Below are 19,493 nucleotides of genomic sequence, written 5' to 3' on the forward strand. Positions count from 1 at the left end.
TTACAGCTGGCAACTCTTAAAATAATGACGCAATAACCATCATAAAACTCTATAAAAGCCATTAAAGTCTCAAATCAGTGCATATCTGCCTACTTCTTCAAATATATATATATATATATATATATATATATATATATATATATATATATATATATATATATATATGTAGCTGAGTTAATTCCCATTGTGTATTGTGTGGAGGAAATATGTCGCAATAAATTAAAGTTTTACATAAAATATGTAAAAACAAGCCAAAAATGTATGCACAAAACCCCTAAGTGAACAATATGTTTAATTGTAGAAATAAGCTCAATATATATTTTTGTTAATGTTAAAAGTACTTTTCCATAAACTATGGAGGCTTATTTCTGCAATTAAAAAAGAAGAAAAAAAGCAGGCTAAGTCAATTTTCATCATATAGTTTCAAAATTTGGAGTTTCTGAGCAAGTTGGAATTTTGAAGTCCGAATGGGGGAAAAACTGAGAGAAAGAAACAAGCTTCCATAATATGTTTTAATATGTTTAATATGTAAGTATGTTTTAATGCACTGATTTATTTATACTATTAATAATTTTCATGTCAGTATGCCCAATTTAAGGTGTTTTAAACTGACATTAGGTCTACAACTTTAATTGTGTAGATTGCTGACATTCCCTTCATGGAAAAAGTTTTAAAAACTGTACATTTTCCAGGCTCCTTTGGGAAGCTTTCCATCCACAAATATGAAAAGTTTCCACATCTATTCAGTTACTAACAACAACCTTGTCCCACCATATTCCAAGTTTCCATATCTCATTTAAAACCAAATCATGTACATCATTTCACAGCTGGGATTGTGCGTAAACGAAGCTACTGTAAACTATATAAGTTAGAACAATTAAGTGTGCAGTCAGTATGTTATAAAAAGAACCAGTAACATTTTATTGAACACTTTGTGGAAGACATGTAAATATTACAGATAGGTCTACTAGTGTTGTAAAAGGATGAAATAAATACAAACAGAACTTGAAATCCCATAGGGATATATAAAAACAGTTTTCTTTAAAAGTCTCCATTTAGCAAAAGAAAAAAAAAAACATCTTCAGTACTAAGCATAAATACAAACATGTTTCTAAAATCTATGCCCTATAGATTACCTGGTTATTATAACTAACATACATACTTAAAATCATCCGAGACGTTATTTCATTAGGTACAAAATAGGCCTTTTTTTTCATTAAGTGTGACCATGACTGTTAACAGTTGGAAATTTGATGCATTAACAAACCATTCTGCAGCATAACTTCTCAAATCCTGAGTAAGACTGAGCTGAAAACAAAAAATATCGGGTTATGATCCGCTATAAATCCATTTTTTTATTATGACTATGGGCCGCATGTCTTGTAGCTGCTTTAGCAAAAGATCAGCGCCATCTGATAATGTTTTATCCATGACTATCTTAACATTACTCACTGATTGGAGATTGAGGGGGTTTCTGAAGTCTACAAGACTCTCACAACCTTTCAATTCATCAGCTGCTTTACTTTTGGTTGCAGATTTCTGTTTGTTAGTGTGTTGTCTTTTGGAAGGCAGTTCAGCACTAGATTTATCATTTAATTTGCGTTTGGAAGAGTTGGTCGACTCTGAGGTTTCCAAGAACTTAAGAAAGGAGTCCTCAAGTCCTAACGGCTTGAAAGACGCTGACATAACCCCGTCATCACGTTGTTCTTGGGCTGCAGGGGTACCAGGATTTGAGTTCTCTCTTGAACTGTTAACAGTTGTGCGGTTCCTAAGGGTTTGTATCCTCTCCGGACAAGCTGGTGTGGGATGTGCAGGTTTTCTGGGACGGCCTCTTTTAATTCCTCCTTCTGTCCCAGTGGAAGCTTGAGATTCTGCACTATCGTCGTTGGACAGCTTGCTGTCCTCTTGGACTATTTTTTCTACCGATTCATCAATTTTCTGGTCACTGGGCTTTTCAACTTCTTCTGGCTCCATGTCCTCAGAAGATGAAGCTGACGTGCCCTCTGCTTTGTTTGCATCTTTGCATCTGGCGCGTGAGTATTTTTTGCAGAAAATGAACTGGCTCCTCTGATCTTCAATGTATCTCTCTGTGAGGCCATGTGTGGTGTAATGCTTAAATATATTTCTTTCAGCAGACTCCACTGCATCGCAACCTATGATCATGCATGGGTACTGCAGCGAGGACTTCTTGGTGCACATGGCAGATGCTTCTTCATGAGATTTTAGTGTAGGCTTTCCAAAACTAGTCCAGTGTTCAATGGACTTTCCATCTTTCTTTTTAGTGTTTTTCTTTTTCATTCTGAATTTGCTTTCTACGTTCTCTTTCCCATTGCTAACCCCTGGGAAGAGCCCTACCGATTTAGTCCTTCTTCCATCACTTATTTTGGGGTCATAAATATAGTCGTGTTTTTTGATGAGGTGACGGAGCAGGTTTGACTTTGTAGTGTACACTCGGTCACATCCATCGTACTCGCACCGGAAAGTTGGATCAACCGAGCCGCTCTCAGAAATGGCGATTTCCTTGTGGTAATTCTTAATGTGCTCAATGTACTTTTCCACAGAGCTGAAGGGGAGAGCACACTCTGGCCGGTCACAGTTAAAAGTTCCTATGCTCATACTGGCCATCATGGCGGTGGCTTTGTCACGGGTGAACTTGTGTAGTAAGAGGTAATGTTGCACCAGCCGTGTGATTCCCATGAACACCCTTGAGCAATTTTTCACTTGACACCTGACTTCATTATCTTTTTCTATGGTCTGATCGCTCTCCTGTCCGGTGTTAACGCTAGTCTTTTCAGCTTCAGTTTCACCTTCAGTTTTGTTAGGGGGCAGGGATGCCTGATGCATGGCCTTGTAATGGAGTATCAAATTGTGCTGGATGGTGAATGCTGCAGTGCATCCCTCATGAACACAGCGATAAGGTCTGTACGGACTGTAGGCATTGTCTGCGTCAAACATTTTGAGGCTTAACCTCTTCTGAAGTTTCTCCTTTTTCTCCTCCTTTGTTGGTGTGCTTTTGGAGCTGCTGGGTTTTTCTGGAGACGATGAAGGAGATGAAGGAGGAGACTTTAGCTGTTTCACTTTGCTCGGGCTCACGGCTAATTTTCCTTGTGGCATTTTTGCTTTGCCAACAGGACTGAGCTTCTCTTTCAAACTGGATTTCAGTGTCATTTCTGGACTGTTGTTAATAACAGCCACTTTAGGTTCCTCTGGAGCTTTTTCAGGAGCAGGTTGTGCCACTTCCTCAAACGGCCTGTCAGTCAAGTAGTTTTGAGGTGATGGTAGTCGTGTAACAGTCAATACCTCAGAGGTCACGCTTTGCTTTGACACGTCTTCTGGAGTGACCTGAGGAACGTCTAGATTGTTGTCAGCGTCTTGTTGAGGTGCAATTGCAACATCAAGTGGTTCCTGTTTTATAGCAGGAGTTACAGGTGCAGACTTTGCTATCTGGCCACTACTGACATCGGTGTTTGGACGTTTAATAACTGCATCAGCTTTGTTAAGTCTAAATGCACGTCTATTTCTAGCACTAATTCTAAGCTTCTGCATTTCTGCCTTTGACAAGCGATGGACTTTTTCATAGTGAATTCTCAACCCTGTCGTCCTTGTAAATGTTTTTGGACAGATCTGACAAGGATATGGTGACAGTTTGGATGGCGTTCTTTTTAGTTCATCTATCATCTCATTAGTATAATCATGCATTTTACTCAAGTGTTTGAATAATGCTTCCTTTGTCATGAACGAGTACTCACAATCCTCCTGGTCACATTTGAAAGGTTTAGGTATCTTTTCAGTGGGCTTGTCGTCACTTTTACTCAGTGTTTTGTTTTTTTCAATAACAGGGGCTGGATCACAATGACTAACACTTTGCTCTGTGGACATTGCACTCCGCATCTTCTGTTGAGCAGCCTCGATCAAATCCAACCTTTGAAAGGCATGTGACATTTCCATCAGGTGATCCTCCTGATAAGGTACATCAAGAGCTGGATTAGCCAAATCTACTGCCTTCTCTTGCTGGATTTCAGTGGAAACTGAGAAGGAGTTTGGATAGTCCATGATATTTGTATTCTGGGGCTCCTGTTTCAACACCACGGACGAGGTCAAAGTGGTCAAGCTACAAGATTCCTGTGAGAAGTCACCATTTGGCATGTTATATATTGCTCCATTAGTGTCAGGGACATGAGGGTCATTGAGGAAATCAAGAAATGATGTCGGGAGATCAGCTGTCAGGTCGATTTCATCTAAAGGTCTGCACTGTGAGCGTTTAGACAGGTGACCACCAAGAGATTTGGTGCTTGTAAACTCTCTAAAACATCTCCTGCAGATGACCTTGCCATCCTTGATGATTGCGGGCCATTTGGTACGCTTGCTCAGCCTGCTGCGTTTTCCTTTCTGCACATCTGGGTCACTTGCCTTTTCATCTGAGGGGTTTGTCTCACAGTCGGCATTGGCACAGTCCTCCTCGTAAGGGAAATCAGTGTGAATCATGTTGTGTGGGCTGAGCATGCCATCCACAGAGTTGTCTATCTGATCATAACCTTGAGGTGCCATACTCTCCGGTTCAGTTATTTCACTTGTAGATTTTATTGGCGCTGGAGCCTCTGGGGTTAAACATTTCATTGGAATATCAACTGATGAGCATTGAGTGAGACAAGAGTTTTCACTCTGAGCATATGGTGTGTGGTAGCTTCCGTCAGGGAGGCTGTCAATAGTTGAGATACTGTTTCCATTATCCAGCTGTCCTGTCATACTTGCACTGCTTTTTCTCACATCTACATTGTCCCCTGTACCCTCAGGATGCATGAGTCCATACTGATGTCCTCCGTTATGCATTTGGCCTCCATTGTCAAGCATCAGAGAACTGGACACATACTGAGACATTAAACTTGAATCTGAAGGAGCGTTTGACATAGTGGGAGCGTGCATAGCTGCTACTGAGTGATCTCTATCAGATGGGAGAGACGATGTGGCTTGATAGGGGTCTGCTTGCCAGTGAGGATAGTTGCGGGGTGGGTACTCGTTCATGTTAAAGGCATCTGGATAGCAATTATTCATAGGAGGTGAAGACCAAGACTGAGACATGTCTGACTGCATCATTCCACTGGAATTGTTTGGGCTTCCCCAGGATGAGTACACTGTGGGGTTTATCATTGGAGTGATAGGCACAGGCTCCATCGATCCAGGGTAACACTGGGCGGGAGAGCTTGAGCATCCCATTAGGTAATCCATCTGCTGCATCCCAGGTTTGTTGCATAGTATTCCTGGCTGGTTTGGAGGCTTGGCACCTGGGTTCTGAGGTTGACTTTGTGACACTGGTCCACTGGGTGTCTTTTTTGCAGTAATTTTGGCCACTTTGTTATATTTTTTCGCCAATTTCCAATCTTCGAATATCTCAGGGTGTTGCTTCTTCACATGCCTAGACAAACTTTTGTTTGTACTGTATGCCCTTGTGCAATCATTAAATGGGCAGCAATGCAGGTTCTCTTCACTTCCAGCAGTAGCTGCAGGTGTGCTAGTAGGATATCCTTGAAGCGAACAAGGAATTTCTGTCTTGATTTGAGCAGGAGAAATTATTTGTGGAGTTGCTTTCTGAAACTCATTGCCTGGTACATTATTAGTCCCACTGACAGCTACTTCCTGTTGACCTGGCAAAGGATCTGTATTACTTGGGACAGGATACACTGGAGGAACAGTACCTTGCACAGCCACATTTTGGTGGGCATGTGGAGCTTGTGGTGGTTGAGTGGCATCAACTGGTGCTGGAGTGGGATTGGTCAGTGGAGTGTAGCATTTCTCTGGTTCTTTTATCTCAGGATGTCCAATTGAATTCAGCATATTTTCGACTGAGTGTTTCACTTTCAGGGGACCGGGGGCTGGTGATGTGCATGGTGATGCACTGGCATCTGATGCTTCCTTCATATGTATATCTGTATTAATCCCTTCAAAGCATACAGCAGCAGAACATGTGTCTTGTTGGGTTGGGGTGCTCTCTTGTGGTGGTGGTGGCTGCACTTTTGCATCGGATGGGGGGAGCTGATTTGCGATGTTAAAACTGTTCGTTGCATCATTGTTGTGATTCTCTTGGTGGGACAAGAACTGAGACTGTGAGTAGAAGATTTTACCACAGTTGTCCGTTTGGCAGGTGTAGGTAAGGTAATGCTGAGCCTCATGATCATACAGCAGGTAGGCCTCGCTGAAAACTTCGCCACAGTTTGGAAACATGCACTGGGCCTTAAATTCTGGGTGTATTTTTCTATGCATGAGGAGCTCTGAATTCGAATTAAAGCTGGCCTTGCAATTCAGCTGTATGCAGATATATGGTCGGGTGCCACAGTGCATCTGCAGGTGATCATTGAGGTGTCTGACATTAACAAACTGCCTCCTGCAGTACTGGCAAACCACTTTCTGCTTTTGTATTTCTAAAAACCTCATGGCCTCTTCGTCGTTCTTGTGAGATCTGACATGAGCCATGAGGTTACGGAAAAACTTGAAAGCTTTAGTGCAGTTTTTCACAGGGCAGAAACAGTCTTGGCTTATCTGTGTGTCAGATGTAGTTTGTTCTATCTTAACAGGGGGTCCCAGCTGTTGTCCAATTTGAGATTCAATTTTAACAGGACTAGTGTTTGTCTTGGCAGCAACTTTTGAAATTTTTGATGGACTTTTAGGGGACTGAGGTGGTTTGGTTACTTTTCTTGCAGCTTTCATTGCAGCTAATCTCTCTTTGCAAGACTGCTTTACATGTGTTGCTACGTGTGGTTCTAAAATCTCCCTAGTTTCAAAACTGTCAGCGCATATTGGACAAAGATACATTCCGTCTTTGAAATGCTTCTGAGCGTGACGAACAATTCTGTGACCTAAGAACTCCTTGTCACACAAAACACAATACTGCATGTAAGCTCGCCAATTTCTGAATCGGGCAGACACAAAGCCCTGCTCCCGCAGTTTTTTAGCCTCTCTATTTTTTTCTCTTTCATCTGTGATTTCATTGAGTTCATTTGTAGTGGTTAGCAGGAAATCCTCCAGGTCTTTGTATTCAGGGAGTTTGCCAAGTGCACTTTCCACCTCTTGTTCATCTGTGTCATTGAGTGTGTCAATAGAAGAGACAATAGCTGCCTCCTCGCCCATCAGTGCCAAGCAGTTGCGTTTCAATGTTTTCCAGTCCCAGAACTCCGGATCAAAAGGCCACTGTGTCTTCAAGGCCAGCAGTAACTCGCAGCGTAAAGAATTGGGCACTGGTAGACTCCCGTCCTCCTCAGATTTTTGGTCAGGTTCATTGTACAGTGATTCCACAGCATAATATGAGTCAACCGTAGGCTGGAGTAGGAACTCTGTGAGCTGGCATGCACGCTTAACTTCTAGATCAGTTGGCAAGAGGCAGGAAATAGTCTTGCAGATGGTAGACTTGCTATCTTTATGGTCACTGGAGGTCATTTTCAGAGCTTGAATGCACATTTCTACGCACACTGGAAGCCCCACCTCCCCAACCTATGAAAATAGAAAAACATAAAGGCCAACGATTTTATTTTAAAGCCTTATATGTCTATGTCTGTTCTTGCATTAACGGTAAACGCATAGACTATTTTCCTTACCTCGTTTTGGATTACTTTGATGAGAAACAGAATGTGACAGACACTTCTGCAGAGAAGAGCCATCTCTTTGCTGCGGCTCAGAAAGGAATCAGCAGACGACTCTAATCGCATGAGCAGTTTACTCCAGAACAAAGTCAGTTCCCTGAAAAAGTTCACAAACGGAACTGTTCAAGGTTTTGAACTGAAAGAGTATGTAAACTTTTACACAAATTAGGCTGCGTCTGCACTGATGGAACCAATGCGTTGAATTTATACTTTATAGCATCCTTCATTTATTCACATTTGGCCAATCTATAAGCTGCATCTATAATAATGATTAACAATAAAGAGAATTGCACTTACGATATAAAGCATGCATGTTTAGCCTACTGGTGTTCCATGACTGTGCAACTCTTTTGTTCTTTGCAAATGTCTGAAACATATAGCAACTCTTACCAGGCACAGTAAACATCTCCTTGGAGAAGCTGTCTTTTGAGAAAAGAAGTACACATGCAGAGAGCTCCTTTCTCATCTCCCTCAGACTCCAGGTTGCAGATCATTTCAAGGGCATCCTTACAGTCTATTGATGCAATCTATTAGAGAAAACAGATCAAATAAAAAATCAGTTCAAATGAAATCCAGTTGCAGTATCAGTCAATTTCAGATATCAGGAAACTTCTAATCAAACAAAGGGTCAATTTGATCGATTCAACTTCAGTACAGTTTAAGAAAGGCACAGTCCGTTTGTCCGTTTCAAAAAAGCATCTAACAACAAATGTGGTTTTAATAATAATACCATATTACGAGGGCTCTAAAACATTTAAGTGACCACCAACCCTGCTGAAATATTATTTTTAATCAAGTAAAATAGTTTATTTTAAAATAATGTTTTCATACCTCTTCCATTAGCTGTTCCTGACTTTTTGTCATACAAATGCAAAGCAAATAGGTCTGTTTGAAGTTCCCTTTTCCTTCATATCCCGGATACTCTGAGCACATCTTTGCAAGGACAGCTGCTTTATTAATACTGTCCACTTTGATAAGATGTTTTATCCGCATGTTGAGAAGCGTGGGACCTTCGAGCTCAAGAAATTCATGGACTGAGGAGGAGAAAGAAGAAAGTTGAGAAACTGGTCATGAGAGAGAATTCAGTCAGAAAGTTTACTATTATACACAGCGAGAGTTATTTCCTAGAATTACAGCTGTAAAAGTCAGTGCGGTGCGTTGGCAAACCTAGACATCAAAAAAAGAAGACTAACCTTGCTCAGTTTGAGGAATTTGATTGGACAGGATGCTGCTTAATGTGGTGTTGGCCCAGACGCCGTCCTGCTGTGCCAGTACTGAGAGCAGGCAGAGCTGTGTGCTCCCACTTTCTTGCAAAAGGCCGTGTGCCAACTGTAACAGAAGACACACAACTATGTAATGATTACGTTGCTAAAACTTCAATCAGTCGTGCTTTAAAATTTCATTTTTCATTTCACTCATGCCTGAAATATTTGCTATGGCGATGTTACGATAGTCAATTATTGAAGTGATATATATATATTCTTTACACAGAATAAATCCTCAGTGCAGTATTTTACCACATATCATTTTACATATCCTATATGTAAGCTAAACCAAATGTTTTCTAATAACTAAGTAACTTCTCATTGCTTATCACTGAAACGATAAGAAAAAATGATAAGAGAAGTATCTACAAGTAGCTCTGCAGATACTGACCTTCATGGAGGACTGGAACTCCTCCCATAAGGCACCAGGGACATGCTGGGGCAATAAGAGCAGCAGCTCTGCACAGCTCCTGTGAATCCAACACAGCAATTTGTTAAAGCCAGATTTAGGTCAAGGATGTGCACACAATCCGTAAAATGGGGATAACCATACAAGAATAGCTTTTTGCAGGGTGTGAGTGTAAAGTCAGTTTGGCATTTTGCAAATATAAAGCTGAGGAACATTTTTAATTTTACTGCACAGCTGCTTGTCCAAAGAAACATATTAATATCATTCATACACTCATGTTGTTCATATTAACAAAATGTTGCAAATAAAGGAACAAAGGAGTTCCTGTGGTAGTTGTATTTAAACCTTGGAGTGCAAAGACGGTGACCAGATGAGAAGTAGCTCTGGAAAGAGCATATAAGATGGGTAGAGAGTGCAATGCTCTGCTTAACATCTAGAAGATATGTCTGTGTGTGCACGCGTGGTGTTATTTTTGTTATTTTACTTCCCTACTGCATCATGCGTGATACAAAATCAGCGACAGAATGCAAATTAATCTGGCTGATTTTTTTTTTGCATATGAAACCGGAGGCGTTGTACTTACATCTTATGCCATCAGCTTGCCCTAGGTCATGGTTTCCTTCCACATATAGCTTTGCAAAAATTGCATAAAAAGCACTTGCAGCATCAAAAACATAATATTCCAGAAACACGCTTTGCCGATCCGATTAGCTGTTCAAAACACTTCCTACATTGGAATAGACTCTCAGCACGAACTATCGCATGTCCACCATTACTTGCCTGAAACCGGAAGCGACATAATTTTTGTGGAAAATGTAGGGTTCTTTTTCTTTTTTTCTTTTTTTTTTACCTTTGGGGCCTTATAAGCCTATGCTGGTGTTTTTAAAAGTCATGTTTGACTCTATGCTTTTCTGAATAGTTTCTGGGATGCTTAGAACTCAAATTGCACTGCTGGAAATAGTTTATTTTGATGCACATGCTGGTTTGTTTTTGCACATTTGGATTATAATATTTATTTTTGCTGCAGTATATAAAAATGGGTGTATCTCAAAAATAAAACTATGAAGACACTCAAAATAAATTTCCTGTTGTTGGAAACTATTTTCTGGAACTTTTTTGTATTTACAGTTTTGAGGGATAAACCTCTTAAATTTCTCTAACTAGAAATATATGTAAAAAAAAACAAACAAAAACGATTTTCATTTTTGTTGTAGTTTATTGCACTTTTTTAAATTTATGTAGTTACTATGTACTTAATGCATACATATTATTACAATTTGGGCTATAATGGTTGTATTGATGTATAGCAACTTGAAATGCTCCCAAAAATGGCACTACAGCATGTAAACATGTAAAGATAAGCTCTGGCGGATTTGGTTCTATGGTAGGTCTTAAAGAGTTAAATTGCGGCACAATTTATATAAACTCATTTGACTCACGGATGTGTATATTGAGTTTTAAAACATTTGCTGCAGTTCATTTTTTTTGTTTAGCTCCATATCATCAACTCAAACTATTTTTTTCATTATTAGAGACAATAGTGAAATGCATTTTTGTAATGTCCTTTATGGGCATAATATATGGTCCAATATTGATATATTTCCATTCTGATACCAGTGTTTGTTTTCATTTGCTAACATTTCAGTTCTCTAGATGTTTCCTGCTGTCATACAATATTATCCCATCTTATTTGACAGGCCACTTGGAAACACTGGTGTCAGGTCACTTTTGGGTTTGTTGGAAGGGTAATTATGAAATCATTGTTGTTTAGAGAAACCAAAATGTATTATCTCTTATTGTGAGAGTAGTTGGAGATCACTTTAAGGTGAATTATATACTAATTCACCTAAAATAAGGTAGGACCAAGACAGATTCAGTGAATGCATGATAAAACATCAGTATATCCAACCATCCTATGAATGGAATACTTTTTTCTGCACCTTTCCACACAGGTAAAATGCACATCCCACAACTGCCTATTACCAATAATTAGGCACTGATCATTACTTGAGAAACATGACTAATCGGGTCACTGTCAAGTGAGTTAGTGGCCGCCCACTTTGTGGTCAAAAAGCATTTACAATTACAAGAAAGGTGGCAATAGGCCTTTATAATATACTGCTGAATGTCCTGATCCCTGTGCAAATTCATCAGTGCAGTTGAGTTTAGCTGTGAGCAAAATCGAGGTCTAAGTCACGATATGCCCTAACCTCAACCCTTTGCTGCTTGCCTGCAACAGCCATTGCAGGCCTATATCCCAAATAGCTATTGAGATGATGAAAATATAACACTAAATGTGCTTCAGAATATCTTTTCTTTTGTATTTATTATTTTACGTACTTTAATGGTATCATTACCACATCATAGAATATCTAAAAAGCTTCTGTGTTACTCATAGTAAGATTTGTTCACAACATAGACGACATAGGCATGGTTATTTTGCTGGCTTCGATCTATTTTTATGGTGTGGGACTTATATGCATCAGACTGTCAATAAAATCCTGTAAAGCTGTACTGTTAGGATTAAAAACTGGTGTATAGTTTGAAATCCAAACTTTAGACACAAGTTGAAACGGAGGCTTTGTCTTGCTGCTTGATCATCGTAAATCGGCAGCGTGATTTCGACACATCGGTACGTCTGTTCACTCCAGAGGCATAATGACGTGTTCTGGATTATTCAAATACATCTTATGAGTAAGAACTAATGTCAATTCTTGGTGTTGATAACTATTGTCTCTGACTTCATTTTGCGTACATGCTGCATCCTCCTCTGTAAATCATCCCAAATCTGTGGCTCCCTGAGAGATCCCCTCCACTTCCACTCTGCATTACAGCCTCAAGGACTTTGTTTTTATAAGAGCACACCCTGCAAATAGCTAAGTGGCTCCTGTAGACTGTTTATAGAGTATTTGAAAACTTTTCATGTAAGTTTCCTCTGAGATTTGGGTGTGTTTTGTTTATTTTTACTGTCACATATTATTCCTCTTTCCAAATGCCCAAAGGGATTAAATTCTCTCTTAAAACAAACCAGTAGAACTAGAACTACTCATCACCACTTTAATCTTTGGACTTAATGCACTCTTGTGTTTATGTTATTAATATCTATCACACATTTGCACTGACACTGAATTCATTTTCTACTCACAGTGACAACTTTTCAAGTAGGAGTGGCACGTTTTCACATTCGGAGGAGAGACAGGAGGCAGCCTTAGCAAAGCAGAGGATGGCCACGGTGTAAACCTCCAGCAAGGGCAGTGGATCTTCATCCGTTTTCCAACGACTGGCATGTTCCACCAAGACCTTAGAAAAGAAAACAAAGACTTCAGTTAAAATAGGGCATCGAATGACAACTTACAAGTGTTAAATTTTAGCTTCTGTGCACAAATAGTCAAAAAGTTGTTGAATATTATCTGCTTTAGGCTTCTTGACTTTAAAGATTTGCCGCTTTTCTACATTTTTATGTCAATCTGAAACTCTCGGGGTGATGGATATAATAACCACAGTATCATTTTTTAACTTCCTGCTTTTGTGTCTCCTCTTCACTGAAAGACTATCTAATAAAGATGAAAAAGACAGAGAAATGTGGCTTTACTGGTAAAGAAATATGTTGGGAACCCAGTAAGAACGCTGAGACAAAATTTGCTCATTCCTCTTTACGGGAACTGCTTTCAATGATGTAAAACTTGCTGCTATCAGTGTAAATTAAGCTTCAGATTTGTGATTATCGCTTACATTTAAGAGACAGCAACCTTTAATAAGACAAAAAGGCATGCCATCAGGACAATAAATATTAAATGTTATGTTTAATGCCATGACATACTTATTACACAATTAAGTTAAGGAGTAGTATCCTAAGCCATTAAAAATAATCTAGTGTGTGCAAAAAAAGGTATTTTTTTTTTTATCCTTTTTATACAACTCAGCAAATCTAAAACCTAAATTTAATCCATAAAACTTTATTTCTTTAACACACCGCTCGCATAAAAACGCTTATCATGCTCAGTGAGTGTATGATCCCTGCAGCTACACGCTTTTAAATACATTCCTGCCCCGACTAAAAGTGAATTCAGCACAGCACACAGTCCCAGACTCTCCCTTTTTTTCCCCTCTCACATAACTTTTAAGTTGAATGAATTCTTCAGAGCCGGTTAGAGATGCACTGGGGCAAATTTAAAATCTCACACCAATTTGGTGCCATGAAAATAATCTACGTTGTATCGCAGGGAAATGGAGAAATCGCATAACGTGCATCTATGTGGTCATGGCTAATTAATGAGACGGATATTGGAGTCGGTGACCACTAGAACACTTTCTCCTTCAAATCACTGCTCAGCCAGCTGCAGGCTAATCGGTTGCTTTTACAATGACATCAGTTGAACATCTCGTGCTGGCACAGGTAACAGCGTTGTAATAAACATATGCGCTGATGTGGTTAGCTGGATTAATTAGTGCAAAAGGCCCGGGCTAGCACACTGGGGGAAAAAATCACTGCCCTTTCCGTACAAAAAAAAAAAAAACAGCTTCACAAAAAGTAACCTAAATACACACCAAGCTAAAAACCCCACAAGCATGGGTGCAGTCTTGCAGCGCTTACACTGTGTTTTTTTTATTACCTTTAACAAGTATAAATAGCGGTGCACATGAATGCAACCGCTCAGGAAAATCTCGCTAACACAGCTATCCGTTTTTGCACAGCATGACCACTGCACAGACAGGGGGACCCTGCATACCAGCTAGCAACATTCATTTGCTATTAGCTATCTGGCCTGGAAAATACGTGTAATTAATGCAGCGCGGGCACGCGATGGCGTGGCTTCTCGCCGCGTGGATGGTCAGACTTTGCAAATAAGTGCATGCCGCATACGAACATCACTGGTAAAACTGGGGGAAAACACTGAGGAGGTTTTTTCCCCATCTTGAAATGCCAGGGAGCTAGCTAGGCTGCTAACCCCTTAGCTACATTGTTATAGCAAACGTAGACGCGCATCCTCGGCCAGGAAACCAGAGGGGCTGCAGGCAGCCCGGGATGAGCAGCAGGATAACGAGCTAACCTGGCAAAACTCCTGGCAGAAATGCAAGGAGGCTTCCAACGGGGGCTGAGAACTTTCTTTCAAAGCTGTGGTCAACGCTTGGAACCGCTCTCGGAGCTCCTCGATAGCTTTCCGTGTATCATATTCCTTCTCTGTCTCCCCCTCCGCCATCTTCACAACAATCACGACCGCGTACGCACAGATGTTACGCTGACAGACTTGCACACGCACGCGCACGCAGGGGGAGGGGAGCGTGTACTGTTATAAGCTCAACATAACCCCGATGTCAACAAAGCATCCACAACCTTACGCATAAAATCACTCTGTGCACACGAGCTGTGGGTCACATATATGCTGACGCGGTAACCTCAGAGTGATTGATGTGGGTTACCATCAACTCTGCATAGTAGGGTACAAGACATAAAAAGATACCGCAGGCAGGCTGTGACATCGAGGCGTGAACCAGCCATCTCCTAAAATAACACAAATCTGTGTGCAAAATGACTTTAGTCTGCTCCCAGTGTCCCCACGCAAACCTTATGTATCTTCCAGGTATGAATCCTGAGAATGTGTCCCTGGGTCTGCTGCAGGAAAAGGCCTGATTCAGTGTCACATGCTCAGAGTCACTCCAGCAGGCCAGATGTTAGAGGTAAATCACATTAATACTCCAGGTACATCTGTGCAGCCCGAGGGAAAAAGGATACCAGGGTATATTTCATAAATCTACAATTCATGTTACACCAAATGAGCATTTGAATTCAAATTGAACTCTTCTACTTGCACCCGTGCTCAGTGCAGCACATCAGAATAAACCTTTCTAACATTAACAAACAGACTCGGTGCTCTAGTTTGTTACCTGGACCAGCATGAAACATGTTACTCAGTGGTTATCAAGCTGATGCCAGTTCAGCTGGGGCATGGCCAACTAGGAGAGCAAGATGAAGAGAAGCTAAAGTGGATGCGTATGTTTTTTTTCTTTTATAATAAATAAAGAAGAAAGAGATTTCTGATGCTACTGAGCAGATGATACACACTTTTATTTCTGGGAAATTCAGCATGAATTCTTTTTTTATTGGTGAAAAGGTGTTGGGTGTGGGATGAGGGGCAAGCCAGAAAAGAAAACCACTGATGTAACTGTAACATGTAAACCTAAGCGAAGAATGAAGTGTTTTCATTATGTTTGTGTTTTATCATAATGCCATAAAACATTTGAAAAAAAAAATATCAGATAGGTTGATATGTTAGAAAACCTATCACATTAAAGGTTTTTCATTTCTCTCAACAAACGTTAAAGATGAAGTTACGCTACATCACCACCCATCCTAATAGCTCTCTTTAAATGAACGTTTAGTATTAAAAATGACATCTTTATTAGGTGTCTGAGCTCATCCAAGTGTCATCAAACTGAAGTGGTTAAATCATCACTCTAATGACTTCTATCTTTTCTACGCTGACTTAAAATTCAGCTATATTTCTATAATTTATTTGCCATTAAAGCACATTTTGCTTGTTAGTTCCTGAAAATGTTCTATTCTGTCGACTTACTGACATTAGAGTGTCTCAACCAGTTCTCACTTTTTAGTGAGGTGCAGTTTGCGTAAGAATGCACCTTTCTCCAAAGAAACACTCATGAAAACCTCCTTGTAACAAATCATTCTGCATGGATTTAAAAATAAGACTCATTCCTTAATCCAAGCTCTTGTTGCACATTTTAATCGTTTTTCAAATCCACAATTTTTCAAATACAAATAAGGCAAAAAAAAAAAAAAAGTAGGTTAATGAAACATCACAGCCACAGAATTACTGTGAAATATATTCTGGAAACACAAACACATGCATTTTAAAACAGAGTAAAGCGTGTGCGTATTAAAAGACATGTTGCCAAGCCGAAGGATGCAGAATGGTCCCCAATCCCCCTCTGTCATATCTTATGAAAGTAACAGGTGCTGCAATGGCAGTCTGTGTGGTTTCTCACCGAAATGCCAGCTATCGGGATCTGCAAAAGGAACAGATGATTAAGGAGGGGGAAAAGGGTGAATATTAACACAAAAATGGCATAACACTAAACCGTTCTGTCATGCTATTTTGCTCTATAGTCTGTAGTAGTGTTTTAAACTGAAATAAAAAAAAACCATATGAGAAGCTTATGTGCATTTCTTTCCAATAATAATAATAATAATAACCCTTTAAAAGTTAGATAAGATCCCCTAAAATAAAAAGAAATGAATAACACAATCATTCACTCAGAAAAAGTGCTTACATGTAATATACATCCTAACTATTCGATAGCATCCAACTCCAAGATTTGTTTTGCTAAAATCTTACTGACACCAACATAAATTAGGCTAAAAAGTCACAAATTCATAGAAAAGTTAAATATCTGCCTGACATTGTCATGTGTTTGTGCCTCTACCTCGTGGCTGTGCCTTGCGACGCAGCACGTCGCCTCTGAGGTGATATTTTTTGGGATATTCATTGTCTTCATGGCTCTGAGAGGTGTCGGGTATGCCCTGGAGAAGCAGCAGCCCATGCACTGGTAAACCGGACGTTCCCTTGAGAAAAGATTGTTCTTTCTCAACGTGCATTCTTCACAGCCCACTAGAGAGGGTGGTTTAGAAAAGGGAACCATTGCTAAAAAAAAAACCAAACTGCACGGTTCGCAATATTGTGCCAGCATTTGAACACTGAGATTAAAAACACAATCTCTGTGATAAGAAATTTAGAACAGAACATTGTGACTTTCATAAGACTCAGATCATTTACATTTAATTTCAAATCCAATTATAAAACACTGGATGAACTTAAAATAGTATTTACATCATAAACAATTCTTACTGTTTGATAAGTCAATGTTGGGATAGGAATCAGCTATGTAAAGAAGAAAAGACAACAGCAGAAGGGACAGTCCAGGTGACTTCCGTGAGCCCATTGTGGTTGTAGCAATTATCTAAAAATATAGAAACAAATACAGAGAAAGTGGTAAATGAAAATAAAAAACTATAAAGTTAAAGCATAAGTATAGAGACAGAGTATTACCATGTTGAGAGAAAGTGTCCCCTTCACTGTGCCTCTGCACAGAACTTACTTGCAGTGAGAACTTCTAGTCTAATCCATCCCATTATATAGCCCACACATTTTCCTAGCAATTTCCTGGATTAAGTGAAGCTTACCAACCTTATCAATGATCTCTGTGACCCAGTGGAAACTCAAAACATACTTCATTATCATCCTTCCATTCTGACGATGGTGGTTACATTTAATCCCTGGATTTTTGTTACTAGGTAACTGAGGGGTGAGCAAAAGGGGGGGAATTAATTAGAGATTTATCTTAGGCATTTCGGTTTAGTGGACAAAGGTCATTTTTAAGGCTAATGTGCATAAAACTGTTTTTCGTGACATTTTAGAATTCTGAGTTGTGTAAAAAGGGCCGATGCTGAAATACACAATTTTTTAAAGTGATGTCATCAAACTAAATGTTGCTGCCTTTTCTTAACTGCTCTCGGATCCACGGGGACTAACACAAATAGATGCAAACGTCTAAGAAGAGCAGTTGAGAACAACAAAAGATTTGCTCCGGTGGTCTCTGATTTACCTTTCTTTAAGCCACGATTTTGCTTTTACATTGAACGAGTCAATGGTTTTGTTTGCGGTGATAAAAAAAAATAAAAAATCCACATGTGTAGATGTTTAACTGTAAAACAGGATGGTTTTCATTTTGCATCAAGTGCTCTCATTATGGGTACTTGTTTACTGCTAGATTTTAAAGTTATTTGACTCACTAAATGTAACTCCAAAATACTAAGTCAAAAATGGTTGCACAAACAGTCATCACTAAGACCCGCGTCAGATGTTATCAGTCCATACAGTGGGTGTTATTAGCAGAAATCAGTCCTATTTGATGCCATTAATTTAATACTTTGGCACTAGTTAGAACTTATTCTATCTCTTCAAGTATGATCTCACATGAAAAAATCATACTGGATTCTGTATTACTGACAAGAAAGCATCTGGTTAGCTTATAACATTACATCAATACTGTATATACCTTTTTTAGAGCTGTTAAAAACTCTTTGTCCCCTCACACTCACAAGATCATCAAAGAAATGTTGACAATAGACAAAGACCATTCATTTACCCTAATAGATGATATCATGTTTTAAAGACTGCATTTTGTATTTAGGTTATCTTTGTCTAATATTCAGATTTGTAAAAATGTATTTGATGTTCAGAAACATATAAGTGTGAGAAATAAGTACAAGAAAAAAGAAAAAGAAAGCAGGAAATACTTTTTTCACAGCACTTTGGCTCATTTTAACACTGTGGCTTTCTGTAAAAACTGAGATGTAAGATGTGAAATAGTTCAGTCGAGCATTTTTGTCTTCCTCTTTTCACCTTATGCTGCGTTAAACTAACTCCAGTACATCTTATTTCACGGGCAGAGATCAATTTTCATGTACATTTTCAGCAGTTCTAAAAATAATGCACGTCTTCCTCTGTAAAACTCACTCACTTCCTATTGTGAACTTTTAAACAGGCATTACAGAAATAAACCTAAAAAGATTTCATCTGTTTCTCAGTAGAGAAACTTTTTTTTTTTTTTTTTTTTTAAATAAAGGATTACAATTAATTTAGATAAAAGAAGCTATGAATTAATAAGCTGGTGTTTGATGGTTGTTAGGGGGGATCCATGTGTCCACCTCTAACATCTAAAATGTCAAGGATGAATATGAATGTATTTTTGATTTTGGTTGTGTGTTTACATAAGAACCCATCCCTCGTGTCCTTGGTTGTGCTGGTGATAAATCCTTGGCTTAAGTGTAGAAGACAAGATGTTCAGTGACCCGAAATGTTAAGAGGTTATTTTTTTTGCCATATGCCAGATCAGTCGTTGTAGCATGAAATGGAACTGCGTTATAAATCTAACATTCATAATAAAGTAATTATGCTAAAAAGTATTTGACTGTGTGCTGTTGCTTTGCGTAGCTGGGAAAATCCAATTTCAATCAAATCAAAATATAATGGCCACATTAGCGCTGCTATCTGAGAAGGCCTTTTATTGAAATTGTTAATTTTAACCATAAAAAAGAATAATACTACATTTCTTTGAGCTGACTGCTTTTATTCATTTATTTATTTATTTTTTACCCTTTCATGCTTT

At 39.2% G+C, this 19,493-nt stretch overlaps 2 protein-coding genes across 2 annotated transcripts; both read right to left on the minus strand.

The window, feature by feature from the left end:
- Window positions 1-897: 897 nt before the first annotated feature.
- znf292a (zinc finger protein 292a) lies at window positions 898-14,524 on the minus strand. Its single transcript, XM_006809769.3, has 8 exons — window positions 14,357-14,524; window positions 12,451-12,605; window positions 9,288-9,366; window positions 8,825-8,960; window positions 8,463-8,665; window positions 8,022-8,158; window positions 7,587-7,728; window positions 898-7,482 (listed from the first exon to the last, which is right to left on the minus strand). Exons 1-8 carry the CDS (start codon window positions 14,504-14,506, stop codon window positions 1,330-1,332), a joined length of 7,155 nt encoding a protein of 2,384 aa, XP_006809832.1. The 5' UTR covers window positions 14,507-14,524; the 3' UTR covers window positions 898-1,329.
- A 1,672-nt stretch (window positions 14,525-16,196) lies between these two features.
- Window positions 16,197-17,414, minus strand: cga (glycoprotein hormones, alpha polypeptide). The gene is made up of 4 exons (XM_006809770.3): window positions 17,372-17,414; window positions 17,171-17,282; window positions 16,749-16,933; window positions 16,197-16,331 (listed from the first exon to the last, which is right to left on the minus strand). The coding sequence occupies exons 1-4, from the start codon at window positions 17,372-17,374 to the stop codon at window positions 16,257-16,259; spliced, it is 375 nt and encodes a 124-aa protein (XP_006809833.1). The 5' UTR covers window positions 17,375-17,414; the 3' UTR covers window positions 16,197-16,256.
- Window positions 17,415-19,493: the final 2,079 nt, after the last annotated feature.

Source organism: Neolamprologus brichardi, chromosome 19 (assembly GCF_056152115.1).
Source record: "Neolamprologus brichardi isolate AB-2024 chromosome 19, ASM5615211v1, whole genome shotgun sequence".
NCBI classification, from domain to species: Eukaryota; Metazoa; Chordata; class Actinopteri; order Cichliformes; family Cichlidae; genus Neolamprologus; species Neolamprologus brichardi.

Bases quoted from the DNA above. Each gene is read 5' to 3' on its own strand.
- cga (XM_006809770.3), bottom strand. The intron at 16,934-17,170 runs GTAAGAATTGTT...CACCCTCTCTAG, and splicing joins CAACATTGACTTATCAAACA to TGGGCTGTGAAGAATGCACG. The intron at 16,332-16,748 runs GTAGAGGCACAA...TTCCTTTTGCAG, and splicing joins TCGCAAGGCACAGCCACGAG to ATCCCGATAGCTGGCATTTC.
- znf292a (XM_006809769.3), bottom strand. From the start codon at position 14,506: ATGGCGGAGGGGGAGACAGAGAAGGAATATGATACACGGAAAGCTATC. The intron at 9,367-12,450 runs GTGAGTAGAAAA...TTGGATTCACAG, and splicing joins CTACTTGAAAAGTTGTCACT to GAGCTGTGCAGAGCTGCTGC. The intron at 8,666-8,824 runs GTTAGTCTTCTT...TCTCCTCCTCAG, and splicing joins AATTCCTCAAACTGAGCAAG to TCCATGAATTTCTTGAGCTC.